This window comes from Numida meleagris, chromosome 16 (assembly GCF_002078875.1).
Source record: "Numida meleagris isolate 19003 breed g44 Domestic line chromosome 16, NumMel1.0, whole genome shotgun sequence".
Classification (NCBI taxonomy): domain Eukaryota; kingdom Metazoa; phylum Chordata; class Aves; order Galliformes; family Numididae; genus Numida; species Numida meleagris.
This window is the reverse complement of record NC_034424.1, coordinates 7,814,921-7,837,746: the sequence shown is the minus strand read 5'-3', so window position 1 is coordinate 7,837,746 and position 22,826 is coordinate 7,814,921. Positions and strand designations below refer to the sequence as shown.

At 48.8% G+C, this 22,826-nt stretch overlaps 1 protein-coding gene across 8 annotated transcripts in view; it reads right to left on the bottom strand.

Moving 5' to 3' along the window:
• Nucleotides 1-22,826, bottom strand: part of CCDC187 (coiled-coil domain containing 187) — a 37,232-nt gene that overhangs the window by 11,878 nt on the left and 2,528 nt on the right. For 5 of the 8 annotated variants that reach the window (XM_021413710.1, XM_021413709.1, XM_021413712.1 and 2 more), the window contains 17 exons: nt 21,706-22,268; nt 20,507-20,605; nt 17,667-17,795; nt 16,585-17,297; nt 16,126-16,217; nt 14,927-15,603; nt 14,438-14,537; nt 10,624-10,772; nt 4,932-5,038; nt 4,402-4,512; nt 3,984-4,087; nt 3,532-3,665; nt 2,753-2,889; nt 2,442-2,629; nt 1,795-1,882; nt 1,428-1,574; nt 868-1,031 (listed from right to left, as the gene is read on the bottom strand). In XM_021413710.1, coding sequence (XP_021269385.1) covers nt 868-1,031; nt 1,428-1,574; nt 1,795-1,882; nt 2,442-2,629; nt 2,753-2,889; nt 3,532-3,665; nt 3,984-4,087; nt 4,402-4,512; nt 4,932-5,038; nt 10,624-10,772; nt 14,438-14,537; nt 14,927-15,603; nt 16,126-16,217; nt 16,585-17,297; nt 17,667-17,795; nt 20,507-20,605; nt 21,706-22,268 — 3,702 coding nt within the window. The remainder of the gene's footprint in view (nt 1-867; nt 1,032-1,427; nt 1,575-1,794; nt 1,883-2,441; nt 2,630-2,752; nt 2,890-3,531; nt 3,666-3,983; nt 4,088-4,401; nt 4,513-4,931; nt 5,039-10,623; nt 10,773-14,437; nt 14,538-14,926; nt 15,604-16,125; nt 16,218-16,584; nt 17,298-17,666; nt 17,796-20,506; nt 20,606-21,705; nt 22,269-22,826) is intronic. The other 3 variants (XM_021413713.1, XM_021413711.1, XM_021413715.1) reach the window with 3 other exon arrangements.

Genomic DNA, 22,826 nt, shown 5'->3' with positions numbered 1-22,826 from the left:
TGTGGGTATTTTACATGACATCTCTAAGCTTCTGTTTGTGCATAGCGGTAAGCCTCATATAGTACAAAAGCCTTCCATGGCTAAATCCCAAGTGAAAGACAAACCTGCTCTGAGGGGTTAAGTGATACACAGCCTTAGAGCCAGCAGATGACAAAGGAGTGAATTTCACCAATTAGATCAATACATTTCTACTTATTTCATATGGGTATTTGGAAGTTTAATTAATATATAGTTGCAAAGTGCTTTGAGCTTGTAGTTGAAAGTCATCATGAAAGTGTGAGTTATCATTAGACGTTGTATGGCATCGTTAAGAAATATCCAGGTTATTAATGCTATGGAAATGGACTGACCAAGGTCTGCGGTCAAAGCTACGGTTGCTCTTAACATTACAGAAATAGGCTCCTGTCCCACAGACTGAGATACTGCTTAACAGTTTGTAGTACAAATAATCCTAGGGAAACGTCATACACTGGTAAATGTATTCTACCTGAAGAGTTTAGCAAGTGGTATATAACCTTTATATATTTCCAGACATGGATCCAGACTTCAGTTTACTTGGAACCATTCACATACCTTGCAGAAAGCTGGTACCTGCCCCACTGAGCTTACCATTTTAGATATGAGATGGTAGACTGAACAAATAGAGGACACACAAAACAATCAATGAGGCAATATCGGTCAGAATGTTAAGCAGGGATATTGATGCGTCAACTGCTTGACCACGGAGGTTTTCAAAACTTATCATTATAAAATGCCCCCTTGGGAGCATTTAAACCTCACACAATTATCTGGGCTATAACTGCTTCTGTCTTCCCCACTGGATTGGTTTTTGTCTTCAGCTATCACTGTGGAATGGGTTTCACTTACCCATCATATTTCTTGCTTTGTTTATTCTTTAGCTGGACACAATTCTGGTTATGCCCAGGCACATAGGGCCTTGTAGATTCTGCCAAGGAGGAGTCTAACATAGCACTAGAAATCTGTCTCATCTTTGGCTTAATTATTTCTTCAGTTGCTGGGCTCCTGGAAAGCTGAAAGGAAAAGGGCTTTGTAAGTTTTCACCTGGATATGAGTTGTAAGGCCAGCTCTGACATTGTTCTTATCCATCCAAATAAAACAAACAACAACAACAGCACAGAGACTTCTATTAACAGCCTCATTAGGACTGCAAAAGTAATCAGTGGGCTACAAATGAGTTTAACGCAAATGATGTCATGTGAGAACTGAATGGTCTGAAAGTGCTGAAGTCCTGTTCAGATCCAGGTAGGAACCACTTACATAAAGAATCTTTATCTTAGATTCAATTCTAATAACGAATAACTTCTCTTTCTTAAGAGAATAAGCACAAGTCCAACACACAAGTCCAAGCCCAGCGCTACCTGCACGTGTACAATTAAAAGCTGCCACTCATTAAGTGACTTGATAACCTTTTTCTTCCCAGTTAGATGATGCAGCTCGTCCTGGAGTTTTGCTGTTGACTGTCGCATCATTAAGATTTCTCTTTGTTGCTTTAATAAGAGCTTCCTTTCTTGATGGGCTGCTCTGTAGATATTTTGCAGGTGTTGTATTTCTACCTATATAAAGCAGAAAAAGGAAGCAGTAAAGACAGCTAAGAATGAAAAAATGCACCACAAGGTAGGAAACAAAACACAACAATGCACATGAAATAACACCAGTGACCTCTTCCCTCTAAAAATACAAAAAAGCAATATTAAACTTTGCTCCAACCACCTCCCAGTGTTGCATGAAGCAAGGGGAGGATGCAGTGAGCCCAGGCTGCTCTTGTAGTATTACCTGCTCCCGTTTCAGCTCTGTTAGGACTTTGCGCTGCTTCTCAGCCACAGCAGAGGCTCCCTTAGTATCTTGCAGGATTTCCAGACAGCTGAGAACCAGAGGAGGACAGGTACCACAGTCAGACAGATAATTTAATGCCATGAATGCAACAGTGTGTGGGGGGGAAAAAAAAAAAGAAGCCATGATGCACAGGAGCAAAGCTCCTCCCCAAACAGCTGTGGAGCTGCAGTAGCCATGGAAGGCTCTGCAGAAGGTCCTGCTGGGATGAGAGGGTACATCACCATGCAGGACTGAACTGCACTAGGAAACCAGATCTCCCTGAGGGTCAGTGGAGATGGACACCTGCACCAGAGGGGCTCCCACCATCTGTGGCTGTGCCTCAGCCTCAGCCCAGGCAGCACTGGGGACACCTCGCACCAACCCGAGGGAGGCTGCAGTTGTCGCTTCTGTCATGCTCTGAAAAGAGTAAAACTGGGAAGGTCCTCTCCTGCTTCTTCACCTGCACTCGCTCCATAAGAAATGGATTTTATATTTGCTCCCCAAGGGAGAAAGCATTCTGACAGAGCAGGGAGCTACATCCCTATGTCACAGCGCGGGACCCATGCCTCGGGGCAGGCCCATGTCACGGTGCCCCGGGCTTCCCTCACCGCCTCTGGTGGCCCAGCCAGGCCAGCTCCGCTCTGGCTTTATCCCGAAGAGCTTTCCTGCGAAGCTCGAGGAGGGCGGCCTGGTGGCGAGCGCGCAGCTCCTCTCCCCTCAGGCACTGCTCCGCCATGGCCAGGCTGAAGCAGCAGAAGGAGCTGGAGCGTCCATAGTGCCGGCTGACATCACTCCACTGGGGACAGAGCAGAGCCCCACATTACTGAGGAAGTGTCACATGGGTGGCGAGTTTCACATAGGAACTAATAAAACAAAATGAGACCCAAGCCCAACAGGTCAGCAGAGGAGCTGGCGTTACCTGGCTGGCCTGGTCACTGCTCTCCCCAGAGCCATCCTCTGTGCAGGGCTCCCCATGGGGCAGCTCTACCGGAGGTGACAGCAGGTTCAGGCCTTGGTGGCCGTGCAGTGGCTCCGTGTCCTCTGCCAGCAGAGATCCTGAGCAGAGGGAGATTTCAAGTCATTGTAAACAGATTATCTAACAGACAGAGAAATGGAGTGATGTATCTTGTTTCTAAACATTCGGGCATGACAAATGTAGATTAGAGCAACGTGCTTCCGCTGTGGTGCCTCACACAGTGCATGAGTTAACATCCATTCCTGAATTTGGGGTGTTGGGGAACCACCCCATCCTGTGCCTCTGGGGACCACATCACTGCCACAGTCACTGACTGGGTACTAGGACCTCTCTGGATAGTTCCCTTTGCACTCTGGCATTTGAGCATTAGTCCCCAAACAGCTTGTTGGGGATTAAGGCATCTGTCCACTCACGGGAGCAAATTCTGAACATTAACCTCATTTTCAATTGAAATCAAGATAAACAGGTAAAAAGAAAAGAGAGGCCTACAACTAGGGTAAATCATTCCTAACTCTCAAGATTACTTCCTTTAGGATGGTCAGGAGTACACATGTGATTTAGATATGCATAATGAATATAAACACATTTTCAGAATCAGCTGGGAAATTAATGACATTTGTGATTAATGGCTCCAACTCTTGAATTCTACAGTATTCCTTAAGCCATGCTAGAAAACACTGCTGTTCACCCAATACCACCAAATCCTTAAACTCAGGGTTCACCTTCATGAAGGGCTGAGCCATGTGAACTCCTTCCTCTCAGAGATTTCCTTTGTCCCACAGTTTTGGAATCCTCTGGGCTGTGATCTCTCTCCATATTCAGTGGAAGTTGTTTCAGCAAATGCATCTCTTCATCACTGGAGGTAGGAGAGGAAGGAAATTTTTCTTAGTTGCAATTAGAAAGTTTCAATCCCTAGCTTTCCTTGAGAAATCCTCCGAGTAGGGTGAATCTCCTTCAAACTAACATGCTGCTTATCTTTAATCAATACTGGAAGTTCTACCTGTGCAAGTTTCCTTTCTTGTAACTGTATCCCTAGGAGTCTAGGAGCAGTTATCACATCCTTAATCTAAGACACTTTAAATGAACACAGGGATGTACACATAGGATATGTCCATGTATGCCAAGGCATATGATGGCACCACTGCAGTGCCTCACTGCTGACCGCGTTCCATACCTGCCAGCTGTGCTGTCACCTGCGGACTGGTGCCCTGCCCGTGTTTGCTCTGCATGGTCCAACTTTGGCACAGAGGAGTATCTGCCTTTGGAACTGCTGCACAGCTACAGAAACAGAAATGGTCCACACACATGAGTGATCTATTTGGAAGGCAGAACTTTCAAGCCTTCTCCCCTTACCCTCTTGGATATATTGATTTTAACAGTAATTCCCGAAGAGCTAAAGGACTAGTGAGAATTCACTGACAGTGAAAAAACTGAGGAGCAAGGAGGGTAGGGAGCATCACAGCTCGCCAACTGTTTCTTATTTAGAGCTGTGTTCATCCTAAGGGCTTACAAAACATATGAAAAAAAAAAAATAACACAGAGAACGCTTTGCTAAATCCAAAAGCAGCAGCGCAGGAACCGGAATCACTCACCTTTAAGTCATTCTGAAGCAGGTCAGTCAAAAACCTCTGGCTTTCCTGAAGCTCTAGCTTCGCTTTCTCACTCAGCACTGTCAGCTGCTGCTTCTGCTGGAGCTGATGGGCCTATGGTAGGAAATGACTCGTTGTACATGAGATTTTTAACTGAGTCACGTGGCTCCTCAGAGCTGGGTGCCAAAGGGCAGCAAACTGAGAGAGAGCAGCACAGGTACTGTGCCACCAAGCCCTGCTGTATCCTGGAAGGCCTCTCCTTTGCAAGGCAGCCCAATCGCTTCTCTGTGCTTCAGCTAGCACAAAGCAAGGCGTTCTTGACCACCAGCACTAATAGGTCATTAACAAATAGTGAATTAAGCTTTGCACCTCTCCTTTGCAGCTACATGGGTTTTATAAACCTGCTGCAGAACCAGCTGATGCCAGTTACAGCCTGTGTCCTTGGATAGCTAGCAATTTTGATTTGATTTGATTTTTTTTTTACCTCTGATAGCTGCACTGAAATTGCTTTTTGCTTGGATTGCTTACTGTACCTTCAGTCTGTGAGCCAGCAAGAGGGAAGTTTGTCTTAAATTGTCCAGATGGCTCCTGTGTTTCTCTTTCAGTTCTGCACAGCTGGGGTCTCCCTCACCTGCAGAAACTTACAAAGTAGATAGATGGTAGCAGTCACCGTATTTTAATTTGAACAATAAAAAGAATCCATGCTCTATTTAATTGGTGCCAGCAGAAGAAAGCATCAGCATTTAGGAGAGGGACGCAGGAGAAGGAGATTGCATCAGGTTCCAGTGGGATGCTGCCCTGACAATGCATTCCTATGCTGTTGAAGTCCTTGGGGATTTAAGGATTCGCCAAGTGCTCTGCCAGGAGGGGTGGCTTGCTGGGTCACAGCTGGGGACAGTAACCCTTGTAAGCAGTCAGGATATTTTCAGCGGGGTGCCAGGGCATTGAGCTCCCAGCTCCTCTGCATTTCAGGCTTGGCTGTGCTTCTCAAAACATCCCTGAGTCATAACACACAGACCTAAGCAGGACTGCTGAAGGAGAGAGGGTGATGTGTACATTGTTCATACCTGTGTTTTCCCCTTGAATCCTTCCCAGACTTATTTTTTGGAAGACTACCAAATCTGACATCTGCCTTTATTCCCGGACCAGCTTCTCCGCACACACTTACATATCTTAAGAAGGAAATTGTCCCCACCTCCATCCTGTCAAGAATCTGTTAGCAGACAGTCCTGCAAGCACTGGGGAGAGGGGAAGGGGTCGGATTCAGGGGGGTTGTGCCAGGAAGCAGAAGGACTGGGGAGCCGTTCCCATTCTAAGCCATGCTCTGGTCTGAAGTCCAGAGGGTGTGTTTTTGCCACTCTTGTTTCCCACTGCTCCTTCGCTGCACCAACAGAATCACACCCACTGGTTACAAAAGAAGAAAAGCTTCCCAACCTGGTGATCTCTGAGGGGGCTCTAGCAGCATCACGCGTGCCCTCCATCCTGCAGCCTCTCCCTGTATAGGGGTGCAGCCTTGACGTCTCTCTTTTGTCACGGAGGAGAAAAGCTTTTGCTTCTATGTGGGGAAAACAACCCTTGTTCCAGGTGCACCCGTTTCCCTGCTACTTCCTTATTGTGACTCTCTTGTCTGTCTTTTACAGTATAGGTGATGTAATGTTTACCAGTGATATGTTCTTGGCTGCCTTGAGCTTTTCAGATGAATTGCTAAGCTTATGCAAACAGGTTGAGTGTTTACTCTGAGCTGTGCCACTGTCACAGCAACCAGAGTCATAAATGAATTGAAGTGTGGGTCATAAATAGAAATAGGTTTGACTCGGTAACATCAGATGAAACCTGTATCCCTGTTCAGATTGCCTGAATCCAAATCACCCCATTTCCCAGGATAAACCCACTACATGCAGGGTTCGGTTTTGCTTTAAATACTGAAAGACTTCCTAACATGGGAAGGATCAGAGCTGTGCACTCCTTTCCGTGCCGAGATACTTTTCATGTCTATGAGAGCGTGAGTGAATAAAATCCTAACGCTTCAGGCCTGGTCTTCTATTAGAACATAACTGCATTTTTATAAACAGCTCGGTAGCAAATGTCACTTGCCGCTTAGAGTGTCCCCAGTTATCCCCACTTTTATGCAACAAGAGACTTTTCTTAACCTCCCACTCTTAAGAGTTAAGAGACTGTGTGAAAATCTCATCTCTTCTGTCAGTAATGCACATGTCCCGGCTCTGGGTGGTTGTTGGAAAAGGCCACATTGTACTGAATGGTTTAGCAATCCCATGGCTGAAAAAGGGCTCGTTCTTCAACATCCATTGGTTTTACCTCAGACTTCCCAGTCCGGGGGTCTGACTCAGACTCTCTCATGCTCACAGCCACCAGAGACAAAGCTCATCACTTTCAAAAGCCGGATGAGGGTGGCCCCTTAAATACAGAGAAATAAAGCGATGTCATACAAAACCAACCAAATAAATACAGGGAAGGTACAGAGTAGATCTGCTGATGCTAAGTCGTCTGCGTAGCTTCCAATACCAACATGTGAATGATGGGAAGCTACTAGGGCATTGTTTAAAACTGGAAAATATTTTCCATTTGTGCCTCAAACTGAGTGATGTTCTTGCTGTTCCATTCAGAGATTGACCAACGGTATCAATCTCAAAGTGAACACAAAGTCTTTTCTGAGGTGTTTTCACTCCTCTTGGACATAATTTTCCTAACAGAGGCTGTTGCCAGATGCGTTTATTGCGTTGCAACATCCTGTGTTAAAGAAAATACCATCTGGCTAAAATTCACGTCCTCTCCCATTATGATGAATGGCATTTTACTGCGCATCCAGATAGCTTCAATGTACATACACTCCGTCTTTTCTTTGAAAAAAATGCTATTTATTAAATCAATTTCCGCTGCACCTGCAGAATCTCAGCAAAGCCCTGTAGAATCTCTGTGACATGTAATTAAAGAAGCTGGGCTAAAAGTCTCATTTTTCTAATCACTTGAAGCTAGGCAGAAGCACTTACTGCTGCGCTACTCAAGGGCGGCTTTTCCTCTTTCTGCCCGTGTCAGCAATCAGTCCAAAACAGTTACTACAAAACTACTTCCTTGCAACTTCAGACAGAAGCACAACTTCCACTGCATCGTTGCCTGGATGTCTATGGAGGTGGGGTGACAGTGGTCCTGAAGGGGTGCTGTGTAACAGAGACACAGACCCAGAAGTAAGCGACCCATCTGCTGCCCAAGGAAGGGCAACCTTTTTCTCTCAAACATCACTGCACTGACTCTATTGCCTTATTATTTAATGATGCTCTTCAGGCATGGGGTGGGTGAAATGCCAGCCAGGTGTTTCAGTACTTAGTTGGAGTGCAGGAGCTGAGCTGTAGTGATGACAGGTGAGTGGAGATACAGAGGTCTGCTAACTCCTGATCACAGCTGAGATACGCAGCACCAAGCAGGACAGCTATTTGTTCCTTCTCTAGCAAGACCTGAGCCAAGAGCAATCCCTAAGTTAGACACTCTAAACTTGAAAAGCTACACTTGTTTACCCAGGAAAATCAATGCACTCATCTGCATTCTTGAGTATCTTGGAGGATCTGTATTTCCACATCTGCAGCTTCTTCTCTCTTCTATAAATACATCTGGAATCCCACTTGTCACTGAGGAGTAGCTGCTTGCTGAACTGAGGGATTAATGTGGCCTGTGCCACTCCTGTCCTCTGCACGTTTTGTGCTTATATCTAAATCCTCCAGTGCACGGGGTTGGCCAGAGTTCAGCTTCCAGCCAGATGTTGCAGCACATGGCCACACGTCACGCTGCTACTGACCCGTCCGCGTGTGGCATCACACATACAGAGCAAGTGAGCAGCTCTTGCCACAGGCTAGCAAGGGAGAGATGGGCCTGAATCAGGACCCAGCCACAACACTGACTTTCTGTGAAGCATTCCTTCTATTTCCTATCAGTTATATTAAATTCCCTCAGCCTATTCCACATCCAGCATGGGTAACAAAGCCCCAGTCTTGTGTGGCAGAGCAACACCGGATCCCACAGAGCAAGAAACACACGTCCACGTGCTTTGTGGCAACGTTTTACAGGTGACTTTACAGGTGGAGCTCATCCAAGCTTTGTGAGCTACAAAAAGCAGTTCGTATTTTGAAGCAAAACACAAAGAGCTCTCTTATCTCGGAGCTATCACTCAGAGGACAATTGGCTGAAACCACGCTGCTACACTTCTGTGCTGATGGCATTAACTTGATCGTGCCTCCCTCTCCCGCAGACAAGAAGGCAGCTCCCTCTAGTGATACCAGAAAGCGCATGGATCAGCAGCTAAGGGAAAAGATGGCACAGATGAACACGCACCTTTTGCAATCCAGGTTAAGATCATGCATTTTAAGAACAACGGGCAGCATTCCGCTGGTTTCCCCATGCCAACTGCTTTCAATCAGCAGCTATGCAGGAGATGGAGCGCTCAGAAAAGACTGGTTTAACGGCAACGTTCAGCTTACACCTTGTCTCTCGGGTTTGTGGCAGGAAGAAATGAGGGCCTGGCATGCTGAAATGGGCTTTCTCATTCATAGTCTGTGTGCAGATGGCATTTACACTTATGGATTTTCTATTGGTTGTGTTCAAAAAGAAAACTCAAGAGTTCAGGACAGGCTCAAGCAGTAAATAGTTACAGATATTTTGTAACATTGGTTTCGTGTATTCTATTACGTTGTCCTTCTGCCAAACGTGTCTACAACAGACAAAAAGTAATATCTTTGGCACAGCCATTAGTAGCTAGGTGATGCGTGTGTCTTTTAAATGCAAATATTTACACGTCGCCCCAGTTGTATAATTACACATCATTACGCTGCGTGGGCACGGCAACTTCTGCGTCCTGTGAGAGAGAACAGAAGCAACTGCTGCGTGATGCATGACAGCAGACAATGCAACCCTGCGCCTGAAGCCCCTTTTCCATTGCAGAGCGGGGAGCAGATCCACTGGTGACCCATATTTCAGAAGGACATTGTCTGCGGAATGACAGCGCCGTGCCTCATCTGCAGCAACACGGCCGTGGTGGGGCTGCGTGCTCCCGGTCAGACCTGGGGGCTGAGCTCACTGCCAGCTCCTGCGGACGCCAGGGGAAGGTGGAGGTGTCTCCTGGCGCAGGCACCCGGCAGCTGCTTCCATTGTGCGGGGGGCAGCAGTGGGGGCTGGGCTGTTTGTCTGCGGTAGCTTCCAGAACTGGGGCCTTTCGTTATTAATAGTAAATAAATACAATGTGTTTCGCTGACGGTAAACACTTTGGACAACGGACTTCTGTCCAACTGTGTGAGGAACCCGTGCGGCCCCTGGGGACCGGTGGGAAGCGCAGTAAACAATGCTGGCTTCCCCACCGACCTCAAAATCCAATATTACTTATAAAATGTTGTGGGGAAAACAATGAAGAATCCTTAATAAGAGCAAAGGCTTTTTGTAAGTACCCTCTTTGAGGAAAGGTTATCTGATCTTGTTCTTTTGTCTCAGAAAAGCCCTTAAAACAATGCACCATCTGCTGCTGTTTGCTGCAAGCAAGCGGGGATCTCTCCAGCCAGAGCAGGCCTGCGTGCTGCTGTTTGCTGCTTAACCCTTTCAGCAACGATCTTCCCCTTGTTTCTATGCAAATATTTGCTGTGAGCAGAGGTGGCACCTTGCACCCACCCTTCCCTTGGCCATCCCTGCAGGATGCTTGAGCACATGTCTTCCTCTTGCCCGCGTCCTTTGTTACCCCCTGTAAGTGCTCTGCGCTGCACAAGGCGGATAACGCCCTACGCTTATCCGATGCATTAATTACGAGGAATTAATTGCAAAGCATCCTTCAGATGCAGCTGCAAGGGGCTGGAGATGGCTCAGATCTGGGCGAGGTTTGTTCCATTGGGGCAGCCTGTAGCTGCCACCACAGCGCTCAGGACAGGAGCTGCCAGCGAGGTGACAATCTGCTGCGTTCACCCCAGCGAGACAGCGCAGCACCCAAGGCAGAAGGCAAAGCACTCCCAGCGCATTGCTAGCAGAGTGTATCTGCTGAATTGGACGTGACGTTCGAGGGGACACTTTCTCATACATTCCTTCTTCGTCTTCCAAATCTGGAGCACTTGAAATCTCCCCTCTCCCCACGCAGGAGTAACGCTTGCTGCTGGTTCTCTCGCAGCAGCATAGGCAGCAGCTGGGGAGGGGGTGCACAGAAGAACCACCGCACCGACCCCGTGGGAAGCGTCCCCTTACCGGAGTGCTGCTCAGCTCCATGGGGCTGCAGTGTGTGGCTGCCCGCTGTCCTCAGGCTCTCTGTGGTGGGATGGCACTGGGCAGCTGCCCCTCGATCCTGCAGTCCTGGCACGGCCTCACACCTCCGAGCTGCGGGGTCTCTCCGTGGGCTGTGTCGAGGTAACAGTTACTGAGAGAGTTTTTGAGGTCACGCACGAGTACGAGCATCTCCTGAGCTCGAGAACGGTTATTTGGTTTTAGCAAAGCTAGCGTTTACCGAATTTTGTTGAATGGAAAGAAAAGACTCACAGAAAAGTCACAGCCGCCCATGAACACAACCCCCTTTCTTGCACCTGGGTATTGTCAGGAGAGCTGGGAACACTCCTCATTGCCTGCTCGAGTGACTGCTCTGGAGGAGACAGCTTTGTTTTTCAACAACAGCTTCGCAGTTCCGAAGCTTAATTTATTAGGGTTGCATTGTACAAAATGTGCCCTTGTTGGCACCTGGTTGCATGAGCTAGCTCTGAAACTTGGCAAAGTTTTCCAAAATCCCTTTAGAAACTCAAAGTAATGCTCTCTGTTCCAGTATGCCTGGGACCTGTGCTGAGCACGGCCGTGGCCCACCTAACATCCATCAGTGCTATGCATATTTCCATATTCCAGCACCGTGTCAGCACCGAGCCCCGCCGTCCTGACCACGCTCTTACCTAACTGGCCTGACTTTCTTTTATCTCTGACTATCTGAGCTTAACTAAAAAGATTAGGAAGGAACGAAGGTGTGAAAATGGGCATTTATTGATCAAGCCTCAGCTGAAATGCAGGTGGGGGACACTTCAAAACGGTGACAGATGTTTCCTTTTTGATACAGAAAAAAAATGATTGTGGAAATTTTTTTAATCAGCCATCAGCTTAGGGAAATCTCATTTCATTTTTGCTTGTTAATAAGCTTTTCTTTGTTTGCCATGACCCAGAAACTGCTGAAACGATTAGCGCAGCCTTGGATGTGGTCTTCGGGAAGTGGGAGCAAAGTGGGGGGGGGAAAGGGAGAAAGAGAAGAGGCGAAAGGGATTTCTTACAAAGCACTTCTAGCCTTTGTCGGGCAAATACGCTGAGTAGTGTTTCTGCCTCTTTGTTGAGTTTGTTTTTCAGTCAATGCCACTGTTTCCTTCGGCTGTTGAGAAATGCTACCTCATTTTGGGAAGTCAGTTACCGGGTTCTGAACCCAGCCCTGCTGCTTGCTGGGCAGATCCCCGCTAACATCACTGGGAGTCGACAGTTTGCACAGAGGACACCGCACAACCCACAGCCCCTCTCATCTAAAGGCAACCAGCTCCGCGGAGGGCATAAATCATCCCAGTTCCCAGGTGAGGCTCTTTGGATCGGCACCAGCCGAAGTGACGGTGGCAGCAGCGCTGCACGAGGAGCCGGCCCCTGGCAGCCCCCAGCCCTGGGACACGGCACCTCCGCCTGCCCCTGCTTGCTCTGCCTCGGGCCGTGAGGGCACCCCAATAAACGAACTGATGGCAAAAGTGCTATGATCTCTTGGGCTCCCCAGAGACAGGGAAAGAAACAGAAAGCCACTCCTATGGGTGACTGAATGAAAATAGGGATGAAATCGCATCAGCATTTTGCGGCGGTTTGGAGAATTCCCATCAGTGAGTCATTTGCATCGGCAACAAATCTCCGTCAGCCGCCCCTGCAGACTGCAGAGCAGCCGTGCATGAAATGGGAGCGTTTCTGATGGAAACATGCACCTGTGGGACTGCTTGCATGAATATGAATCGCTGTTTTCACAGCGCTAATGAAACACGTAAACACAAAGCCGTGCTGTTGCAACCAGCTATGGTAAGGTCATGTTCAGGAGCGGTGGTTTTGTAACGCTGGAGGTTTTGTATTTGTGAATGAGGTTGGCAAACAGTTTTTAACAGGTGGCTTTGTTTAAGTGAACTCTTGAAGGGAATATGCATACCAACCGACAGCGGGCACATAACGTTATGGCAGCTAGCAACAGTGGAAGAAGTCAAAGCACAGATCCAGTTCAGCTGTGTTACTGTCACATTTCTAACCTAGCCCTTAGCTGCGCCAGTGATGTACAGGCACGGATTTTCCAGTGGTTAAGAGAACACCAGCTGAGCGAGGAGCACTGCGAGTGACCTCCTGGTGTCCCATTGCTTCTCACCCCACAGCCTCACACCATCACATACAGGGGCTCAGACCTGGCCATGGGCTGTCACAGCCAGCTCCATCCCACCTGCAGGGAGCTGTGTGCTGGGCAGAGCTGGGCCATCCCCACAGCACGGCACCTCCTCCTCCCCTGCCAGCAGGAAGGTGGGGACGCAGCGGCCAGTCTGCTGCACAGATGTCCTTTTTGGTAATGCCTGTCCAGGTCATATTTAATCTCTGAGGGTTTGGGGGATTTATTCTCCAAGGGAGACCTCTCTGCAGGAGCTGTGTGGCCCTGCTGGGTCTCTGTCACTCGCCAGCAGCCGGACAGGACGTGGTCTGACCCGTGGTTAGCGACTGCTCTGAGCTAACAGGTCCCATCCCTGCAACCAGAGACGTCCCACCTGGGGCAGCCACGCACACAGGACTTTGCTACCTAAGGTACAGCCTAATGCATCTTAGCAAAGAGTTTTCCGTCTACTGCCGTTTACATTAAACATTTAATTAACGTCGGCTGACTAAAAATAGCCTGCATTACTGTAGCCCTTCCTCCAAACTTCCTGCTTGGAAACACATTTTCCATAATTGCCGTGCTCTGCCTTGCGCTCTGCTCGAGGAAACCCGGTGTCTGTGAGGAGGTGTTGCTGCACACACATACACACCATCTGTGGAGCTGCTGCAACCAGATTGTTTCGCCCACTTTTGCAGCAAAGCGAGTGAAAACAATTACTATAAATGACTTTATAGTATTCACTTGATTAAATCACTCCTTAATCCCCGGCAAGAAGGAGATCAGTGGAGATTTAACTAGGTACTCATAAAGATAATCAATTTATTATTCTGTCAATGCCATATGGTGTAATAGGGAGGTTTGCAGCTTACTGGGGTGTGGAGGGAGGTGAGACCTACGCGTTACTTTTCAGAAACCTTTCTGTTACAAATCCTTTGTTACTACTCAGAAACATTCACAGAGCAGAACTGTGCTGTGTACTCTGTGCATGCTTTATGGCTCTGACGTTTTAGGACAGCATAAAACAGACAGAGCTGTAGTTGACCTATTTCAGGCGTCACCCTCTGTATCACCTCTTCAGAGACATTTTATAGCATCACAGGAATCTTGCTGAGGAGGTGATCCCCATCTCCTGACGCACCAGTTTGTTGAGGTAGGAGCTCTGCTGAACTCAGCCAGCCCTACTGGGTGCAATAATGCAGGTGCACAGCACTGCACTGAGCTCCTGCAGTGCTGGCAGAGCCAGGTCCGTGCTGCCAGGAGCTGGGAGCCCCGAGCCCTGCACTGCTGCACGTCTTGCAGCTTCACCTTCAGGGCCGTAGGGAGCCAGGTGAGCACCCAAAGTGAAATCTGGTGGGAACAAGTGCCCAACGCTCTGCTGCACAGCTGGGAGCTTGCATCTAGGGCAAAACTTCTGTAGGGGAGATCCATCTCTTGGAGGATAATAAAAAAAAGGCTGAAACTTTCCTATCAATCTTCCGGCCCTCTAAAAATAGGTGGGTCCCTCTTTCAGTATATCTTGTGTCAAAATCTGCCTACTTGGCAGTTCTCTGGGCGAGGAGGAAAGAGCAGTCTGGCTCCAGGCTGAATTGGTGCTATTTATTTTAGCTGTGTGTGTGTGTGGCGCATTTAGCAGAGAATGATACATCCAAATTTGTTTACCTTCTAGCAAGGAATCCGTGAGACGGAGAGGCTGGGCTGGTTATTGGCTTTTCATGCAATAGGCTCATGTCCACTTCGGAGCCTTTATTCACAGGGAAACCTTTTAAAAAGACAAATGAAAGCATTTAATAAACATGCTCTTTGTAGAAATGAAATGTCCACGCTCGGGCATCAATTCTCTGCCTGTTTATGTGTGAGCACTTAACTTCCATATAGCTTTTCTTATCCACAGCTTTCTAAGTACCTGGGTTAGGCTTCTAGTTCCTTTCTTAGTGCTGGGAAAGTCAGGCACCAGGAGGGGAAGCAACATGTCCAAAATCAATGGCAAAACCAGATAAGATAACGAGATGGCCATACAAGAAAAGCGATGAAGACACACTTCTCAGGGGCTGTCCCAAGACACAACACTTTGATGAACATTCACAGCTATGAAAGCCCTGGGTTGTAGTACCAAGAGTCTCCCTGTCTCATCTCACCAACATCAGTTACCTTTCAACGTGCTGCTCATGTTCTCCCCAGTGCTGGGATGTCTCTGCCTTATACCGTAGGTGATCCATGGCAATTCTTTGCTCACAGCACTCCCACCAGACAAAGAACTTCCTATTTTATTCTCTCTGTCCAGGTCTGCTGTTCCCTTGTTGCTATCCACGAGGCAAATCCTGCTCGGTCCATGACATTCCCTATCTGATGGCACATGTAACTCATCATGGCCTGGGGCTCCCAGCAGCATCTGTACAGTCATTGTTCCATCCTGCTCATCTTTGGATGTCTCAGGCTCTGGGACAGAAGATTCATTGAAAAGGTCCCAGGTTGTCTCTGCTGATATTTTGTCAGCAGAATCTTTACCACTGCTTGTTGCGCTCAGTCTCTTAGTTGCCATCTCAATCTTTTCTGCAAGCTCCTTGGATAGGTCGTGTATGGCTTTCACTCGGTCCCATTTATTTCTGTATGGAGAAAGGCCAGAAGTCAAGTCCTTGAAATCTGGTTTTGCATCTTTCTGAGGAGGGGAAAAGCTCAGAGGAGGTGCGTACAGGGCTGGGGGGGAGCAGTCCCTCAAGTCTTGACATTTCAGAGGACTGGGAAGCCAGGATTCAGATGTCAGAAGTGCTGCAGAAGGTAATGGATCTCTGTTTTTCAGTGATTGAACGGTTTCTAGAAGCTGATCCCTGTTTAAATAGAAAGAAATGTCAGAAAAAAAAAAAAAAAAAAAACAGAAACATCAGCTTTTTGCACTAAGCAGCATCCTCAGCTAAAACACTTCAAAAAAGAAAAAGAAACAGATTTCTCTGTCCATAGATACATTTGCCAAATGATAGATTCAGAACAGAGCACAAAGTGCTGACCAACAGGGGACGAGTCAGGGTCCTGCCCGGGGCTGACGAGGCACAGCTATTTAAAAACACATATCATAGAAGCAGACTGAAATGTTTTCTCCAGCCTGGAGAGCCCCAGCACCCACCTGCCCCGGCGCCCAGAAGTGCTCCCAGGAGGCAGAAGAGGGCTGTGCAAGTGCCAGAATGCTGCTGATAAACCTGAGCACACCAAGCTCTGTAACCGCTTTGTGCTTGGCGCAACGAGGGTGTGAAGGTGAGATACGATCGGGGACTCGTCCATTGCTCTGCTTTTATAGTTTGCAGCAGAACCCTATGCACAGTGCACAGAGCTTGCTGAGAAGGCTTTCTGAGTACCTGTCTCTGGGATCTCGATGTAGTGGAGCACGGGATGCTTTTTCCACCCAGGCCATGATGCTGCGCTCCGGGGTTCCACCACTGGTTTGCTCCTGGAACAAGAGTGACCATTCCTGTGAGCACGAAGTAACTACTCAACACAAGAGTAGTGGCTGGCTTTTGTTCCACTTCATAATTGGCTCATTTAACTGGAAAAGCACGCGAGCCAAACAACAAACCCGCTCTTTTCGCTGCAGCAATGGAGATTTCCAGGCTTTTGACCCTGAAGTCACGGGTTCCAGCCTTACTAATGAGCGCAACAGCTCTTGCCAGAATTAGAATTTAATTGCTCTGTTTTTCCAGATAAAACTTTATTTCCCTGACACTTGAAAGCACGTGCACAAAGTGCTTCACCTCCTACACGGTGCCGCAGTGATCAGGGTTGAAGGGCTTTCAACCCTCCACTCCTCCATGACTTACTTGCTCGAGTGTGCGCTGAGGGCTTCCTTTGGCAGCAGCTGCTCCCCCGATGAGCTTGCACGTCTGCTCAGAGCACGTCTTCTTTCCAAGAGCTTCTCTCTGTTTCCTGTATACTTCTTGCAGCCTCTTGTTTCTCATTTCCACCGCCTGCATCAAAGCCTTTTTCTCTTCCAGCTTCCTTCTCTTTCTCTCTTCATTCTTCCGACACATAAACTCCTGAACAACGTCACGGCTGTAGGGGTGAGGTTTTTTAATGTTTGTCCTCCTCTTTGGAAGGTGTTTCAGGTTTTCTTTCTCAGACCCCTTCCACACAGGCATCCACCCCCGAGGAGATGTGCTTTTCCCTCTGTGGATTCTTCCGGAGCTGCAGGGTTTGGCTCCTGCTGTAATTAATGCAGCCCTTATCTTTCCTGCACTAAAGGTGGAGGGAGCCGTGTCCTGAGGTCCAGCTGAAGGTGGCTGGTATTGCTGCAAAACCTTTCCCTTTGCGGTATCTCCTGGGATCCTGCTCTGCCTGCGGCCATCGTGGCACTGCCTTTGCAAATGCAGGCTCCTGAGTATTTGTTTTGCACCTTTGGTTGGTGCACTGCTGCTCCTTCCAGCAGGGCCATGGTGGGGAACTGCGCAGCTTTGCAATTCGGGCCTTTTCCCCACAGGTTCCTTTCTCTTCTCTCTGGAGCTGTTCTCCATTGCTGGCGTCGCAATGCCGGGCTCTGTGGGAGATTTTGAAACAGCAGTGGTGTTACTCCTGTGGTGGTGACCCAGCTCCTGTATCTGTGTCCATCTCACAGCCCAACTCCTACCGCAGATCTGAGGACTGCTGCAAAATCCTCAGTGTTGCAGTGAGAAGACAAATCTCTGCTAATTTTAGCAGTGTCCAATTATGCAAAGGATGTGTAGTTTGTGGCCCTTGGAGTGTGTATAGAACATAATATCCAAGGGCAGCGAAACTCCCTCTTAAACCTCTTACACTTGCTTAGAATGACCTCGAAGCCATTTATTCCAACAAGGTTTAATAAAGGGCCAACCACATTTTGTTTGCGTGCCAAAAACAACCAGCGTAGCAGAGAGGGCAACTGTACCATAGGCGTTTCCAGTGCTCTGCTCTTCAGCTCTGCTCCCCAGCTTTGGAAATGCAGGTGGAGGACCGAGGATCTTCCTAGCTAACTTCTGACCTTCCCTCCATGCAGAAGCGCCGGGGAGCTTTGCACCTGAAACAGACGTGAGCACTGGGAGCATCGTTCTGTGCTGGCAGCTGCAGGTAGCTGCTGCTTGTGGGTCCTGGCAGAGCTGAGAGCTGGAGCGAGGGGGATCACAAAAATGTGATTCTCTGTAATTACATCAAACTCACCGGGGTAAACGAATTCGTTTTTAAACTGGTGAGAATCAGCAGGATGCAGTGTGGAGAATCAATGAAGGATACGGGACAAGGGACCGTGCATAATGCAGAAATAAACGATGCGGCATGCAGCACAAACAAATTATTCTTGCCTAATAGGTGGTGTCACATAATAGGCAACATTTATCACCGTTTTACTTCATAATTTCAGATTGCATTCACAGCATGCCAATACTCGCCCTGGCATAATTATGTATTTATTGCAAACACTCCTCAAGCAGAAGGTGACTAAATAGAAAGTGATGTGATATTTGCATGGAAGCTCCCTCCCCCTTTAAATTTTACCCCGCTAAAATATTCAAGCTTCTTCATCAAGAAAAGATTTTGCACTTAAAGAGTTACCAGCCTCAGTTCCAAGATGCGGATCAGGACTCAGCGGGAGCTATAAAATCAATGGACTGAGTCTGCTTTGACTCGACACACACGTCAACGTCTCGAGCTGCGGGCACAGAGCACCTCTGAGAGCCATTTGCCAGACGTGAAGAGCACTTGGAGGCCGGCTGCTTAGCAAGCTGCCCTTCCCTGCAGCTGCCATGCAGGCACATCACTGCCGTGACAGCACTGGGCACTCACACAGCCACTGTCACTTGCTGCAGGTACCCACCGGGCTCGTCCCACCCTGCAGCCCAAGGCACGAGGATGATGGTTGCCAGCTGCTCTGCGGGGCTGAAGGCACTGCCTGCAAACACAGGGATGTGTGGAGCCTTCTAGGGGGATTGCCCACCAGATCTAGGAAGTTCTGACAGCTCAAAGCATGGGGGGAGCTGCCTGAATCTGCTGGGCTCGGGAGGGCTGAGATCCAACTCTGTTCTTAAAGAAACACCTCGCTGCATTGCTTTACTCTCTACTTCAGCAGTATTAAAATGCAGGAGAGGCATTTATTTATTATGTCATCTTAGTTCATCGAATCATAGAATCCTCAGAGTTGGAAGGGACCTTTAAAGGTCACCCAGTCCCACTCCCCTGCAATGAGCAGGGACGTGCACAGCTCCACCAGGTTGCCCAGCTCCTCTAAACGCAGCAGACAAATGAACATGCAGCTCTAACAGCGCATGCTGCTCTAACAGTCTGCTTTCCATGGGATCTTCTTTTATCTACAGTGCTTATTAATGACAAAAACTCCAGCCAAAGTTTGAGAGCAGCCTGAGTTTCTGATAGCATCGCTCACCAGAAGGAAACCTTTTGATTTAAATATTCTCCCGCGTTGGATTTGGTTTTTTTTCCTCTGCCTACGAACAGATGAATATTTTATAGCTGTTGTGACTTAATTTTTTGTTAACTACAGCAAATTTATAATTCATCAAATTCCGGAGTACTCTGGCTCTGACCCCTGACCCCTCATTCATCTCCCGTCGCCCTGCCTCGGCTCTTCCACTGACAGAAACTAATAGCCAATAAAGACACCGTGACACTGGCAGTTACAATGATGAATGTTTCACGTGGCACGGCCTTATTATGACCCACTCTCAGAGGAAGACCAAGCCATTTTTCAAACAATCCATTAAAACAAAAAAAAAAAAAAGGAGGGAGAAGGAAATTATTATATATTTCATGCATTTTAAGTAGGACTTTGGTAGCAGAGTGCATGATGCAGCTGTACTCGTCATTTCATCTGCATGGCATGAGATTGCTTGGATTTTTTTGCCTTCTGGTTGCCAGAAGTTGCACATTTTGAACCTTTGCCAGCGTAAAATTCGGCTGCGTTGAGCAGCACCCGTGGCGCTTCCACTGCTGGCCCACCAAGTTGGAAAGCAACCATTTCCACTGCAGAACGATGGCATTCAGGAGGGAACATTGCTCCGAGAGTTCAAACCTGCGCTGCAGGCAGCCTTCAAGGAAAGCCAAGAAGCAGCACGTGGTAACCTCGCTCCTGCTCGAGGCTGTAGGAGGGTTGCACTGCCCTGGGTGCAACTGGCCCCTGTGCTGCAGGATGTGCTTTTTGGTGGCACTCTCAGCTCAGCTGGGAACTCAATGGGTGGCAGATCATTCTTCCCACCCAGGACATGCGGCTCATTTTCTATTTCTGGTTATTTTTAATCCTGGCAGGCCTGGAATTCAGCTGCCGCAGGCAATGGTGGGACGAACAGTTGAAGGTCACTAAGGCTGTTCTTAGATGACACCTGTGGGCATCGGCACTGGGCGTGCGACCAACGGAGAGACTGGGGAGGGCACGTGGCAGTGACTGCCAAACATTACCCAAAGCCAGCGACAGAACGGGGCAGCAGGTGGCCCTGCCTGACACCCCCGGGGCCTCGGCACGCTTCACATGCAGCCAACCCAGAAACAAAGCCCTGCATCCCTTTGCTGCCTCTGGTCACCTTCTGCCTCCTTGGACAAATGCTCACTTCCGTCTGTTCTCTCCGTGGTTTTGTTTTTTGCTTTATATAAGCAGGCTCTGCTCCTTGGCTGCGGATCCCAGGATTTGGCATCATTTTAATAGCCAGATTTTGGCAGGTGCGTGTGCAGGTGCTGTTGATCTCTGCTCCATCAGTCTGTGTCATTTCCCATGAATTTCATTCTTACCTTCACCCGCTGCTGCTCTCTCCAGAGAAGAGGACTTGGGTGAGGGCTGCCTCTGGCTCTGTGTTTGAGTCCCCCGTGCTGAGCTACTCTTTCTTTGGTCTTCAACCAGGAGAAAAAAAACAGAGAAAAGAATTCATGTGAAGCTTAAATTAGAAGCCAGTAAAAGGCTGTGTCTGGCAAAGCAGCTGTGATGCTATTTGCAGAGGCAGAGCACAGACAGACCAGCTGAACGAGCTGCACCTGAACCGAGTGCGCGGGGCTGTGAATCTGCTGCCCCCGAGGCTCCCGCAGGTGGGCGCATTTAACACTCCCCTGATCGTTCCCTGACAGCGACGTTCAGTGATCTGGCTGAAGGCAACACACATCTGCCTTCCTGCTGAGCATCCACCAGGGGCTGAGCAGGGCTCAAAGCACAGCACGGCACCAGGGTGTGCTCTGCTAAATGCTCCCATCCATCACTGGAAGAAGTGGGATGGAGAAGATCTGCGGGAAGCACCCGTGGAAGCTGGGGGTGTGTGACAGAGATCGCAGTGCCCAATGAATTAACACTAATGCTATTACAGCAATAAGATTTATTAGGCACAGCTTTTCAGCTCCTCTTCCCTAGTCCGGCAGAGCCTCCGTAATCCCATTGCCTGAAGCTTGCTGAGCAAGTGTGCAATGGGATGCACACCAGCACAGGGCCGTGCTGGAGCCCATCACTGTGCACAGCACCCCGAGAGCTTTGCTCATACTAACCCAATGAGACAGCTGTAGAGGAGTGGTACTTCAGGCCTGAACTTAGCAGCAAAGCAGGATAAGGAATTCTAATAATATCTGCTTTGAGATCCACGCTAGTTCCACTGAATGAACTGTTAAATCCTCTGTAATGCCTCTGAGCTCCGCAATTCCTGCTTTAAGTACCTGTGATGCCTCTCCACACTGCTGTGCTATTATTTCCCATGTGCTTATGCCACTCTCGTTGTGCTTTCTGCCTGGCAAAAGGTGTGGGAGACGGGAAGCTCCATGAAAGCAGCTAAGAAAAGTCAGTAAAAGACACTGGGAGCACAGCGTACGATGGGCTGAGAACCATGAGAGGTTGGAAATAATCTCCAAGCCCTCCAAGTCCCACCGCCAACCCATCCCCATTGCACACACACAGCTCCTTGCGCAGAGCTTTGCTGCAAGGACCGTGCCACCCTGTGCCTTGTGCCACTGACCTGTGGGACGTGGAGCAGGAGGGGCAGGCAATCTGCACACTTTTCTCTTCAGGGGTCTGTCCTGCAGTGGCTCTCGAGCACAGGATGCAGTCAGGCACTTCTGCCCCTGAGAAGCAGCTTGCTGGTTTTGCTTCTTCTGCTCCTGGATTTTCTTCTTGAGCTGCTCTAACTTCTTCCAGGGTGACTTTCTCGGCAGCCCGTCCAGCTTTTGGTCACTGGGGCTGCTGGCCGATGAAGGGTAGCACACAGGGAGCAGGACAGCCACGGGCACGGGGGCTGAGAACGGGCTGCTCCCTGCCAAGGGGCAAGGTGTGTGATGCGGGGAGCAGGGATGTTTTCCCTTTTGTACCGTGTGACCTCCTGAATCTACCCACTCTCCAAAATCCTCCCTCAGGCTCAGTGCAGGGGGCTGTGTCCCATCGGCAGCCCCCATCCCGGCTGGTGCTGTGGGTGGGTGTCCCCTGGGGGCCAGCGGGGCCATGGGTGGGCCGGGGCTGGCAGCACAGCTGCCACGGAAGCGGGGGTGGGACCCAGCAGGGGACAGGGCAGCACAGTTCCTCTTTCTTAAAGAAAAGAAAAACAAGAGTGAATAGGCACAGAATCACACAGAATCGCAGAATCACCAAGGCTGGGAAGGACCTCCAAGATCATCCAGTCCAACCATCCACCTGCCTCCGATACCTCCCCACTAAACCGTGTCCCTTAGTACAACACCTAAACATGGGATGTTATTACATGACACATCTGGGTGGCAGCTGAGTTCCTAGAACGCATTCTGCTGGTGATGCTGGTTTGTTCATAGGAGCAGCATTTTGTCTGCTACCAGGAGGTTGAAAACGAAGATAAAATCGGGAAAGTGCAAAGGGAACCGTGGTCTGACAAGTTACTACGAGCATGGACTAAGGCAGACAGACCAGTGCAGGAGCTGATGGGATGGCTGGTTCCAATGGCTGGGTGCTCAGCATTTCTGGGGGTGGGTGATCCGGTGTCATTTTAATTCTTTTAATAATACATTGTGAGGTGATAAACTTTTTCTGAAGTCCTGCACCCTGGAATTTTAAACCCATTTATGTGCACCTTCGCTGCCCCATCCCTGGGTGCAGTGCACTGAGGCCATTACT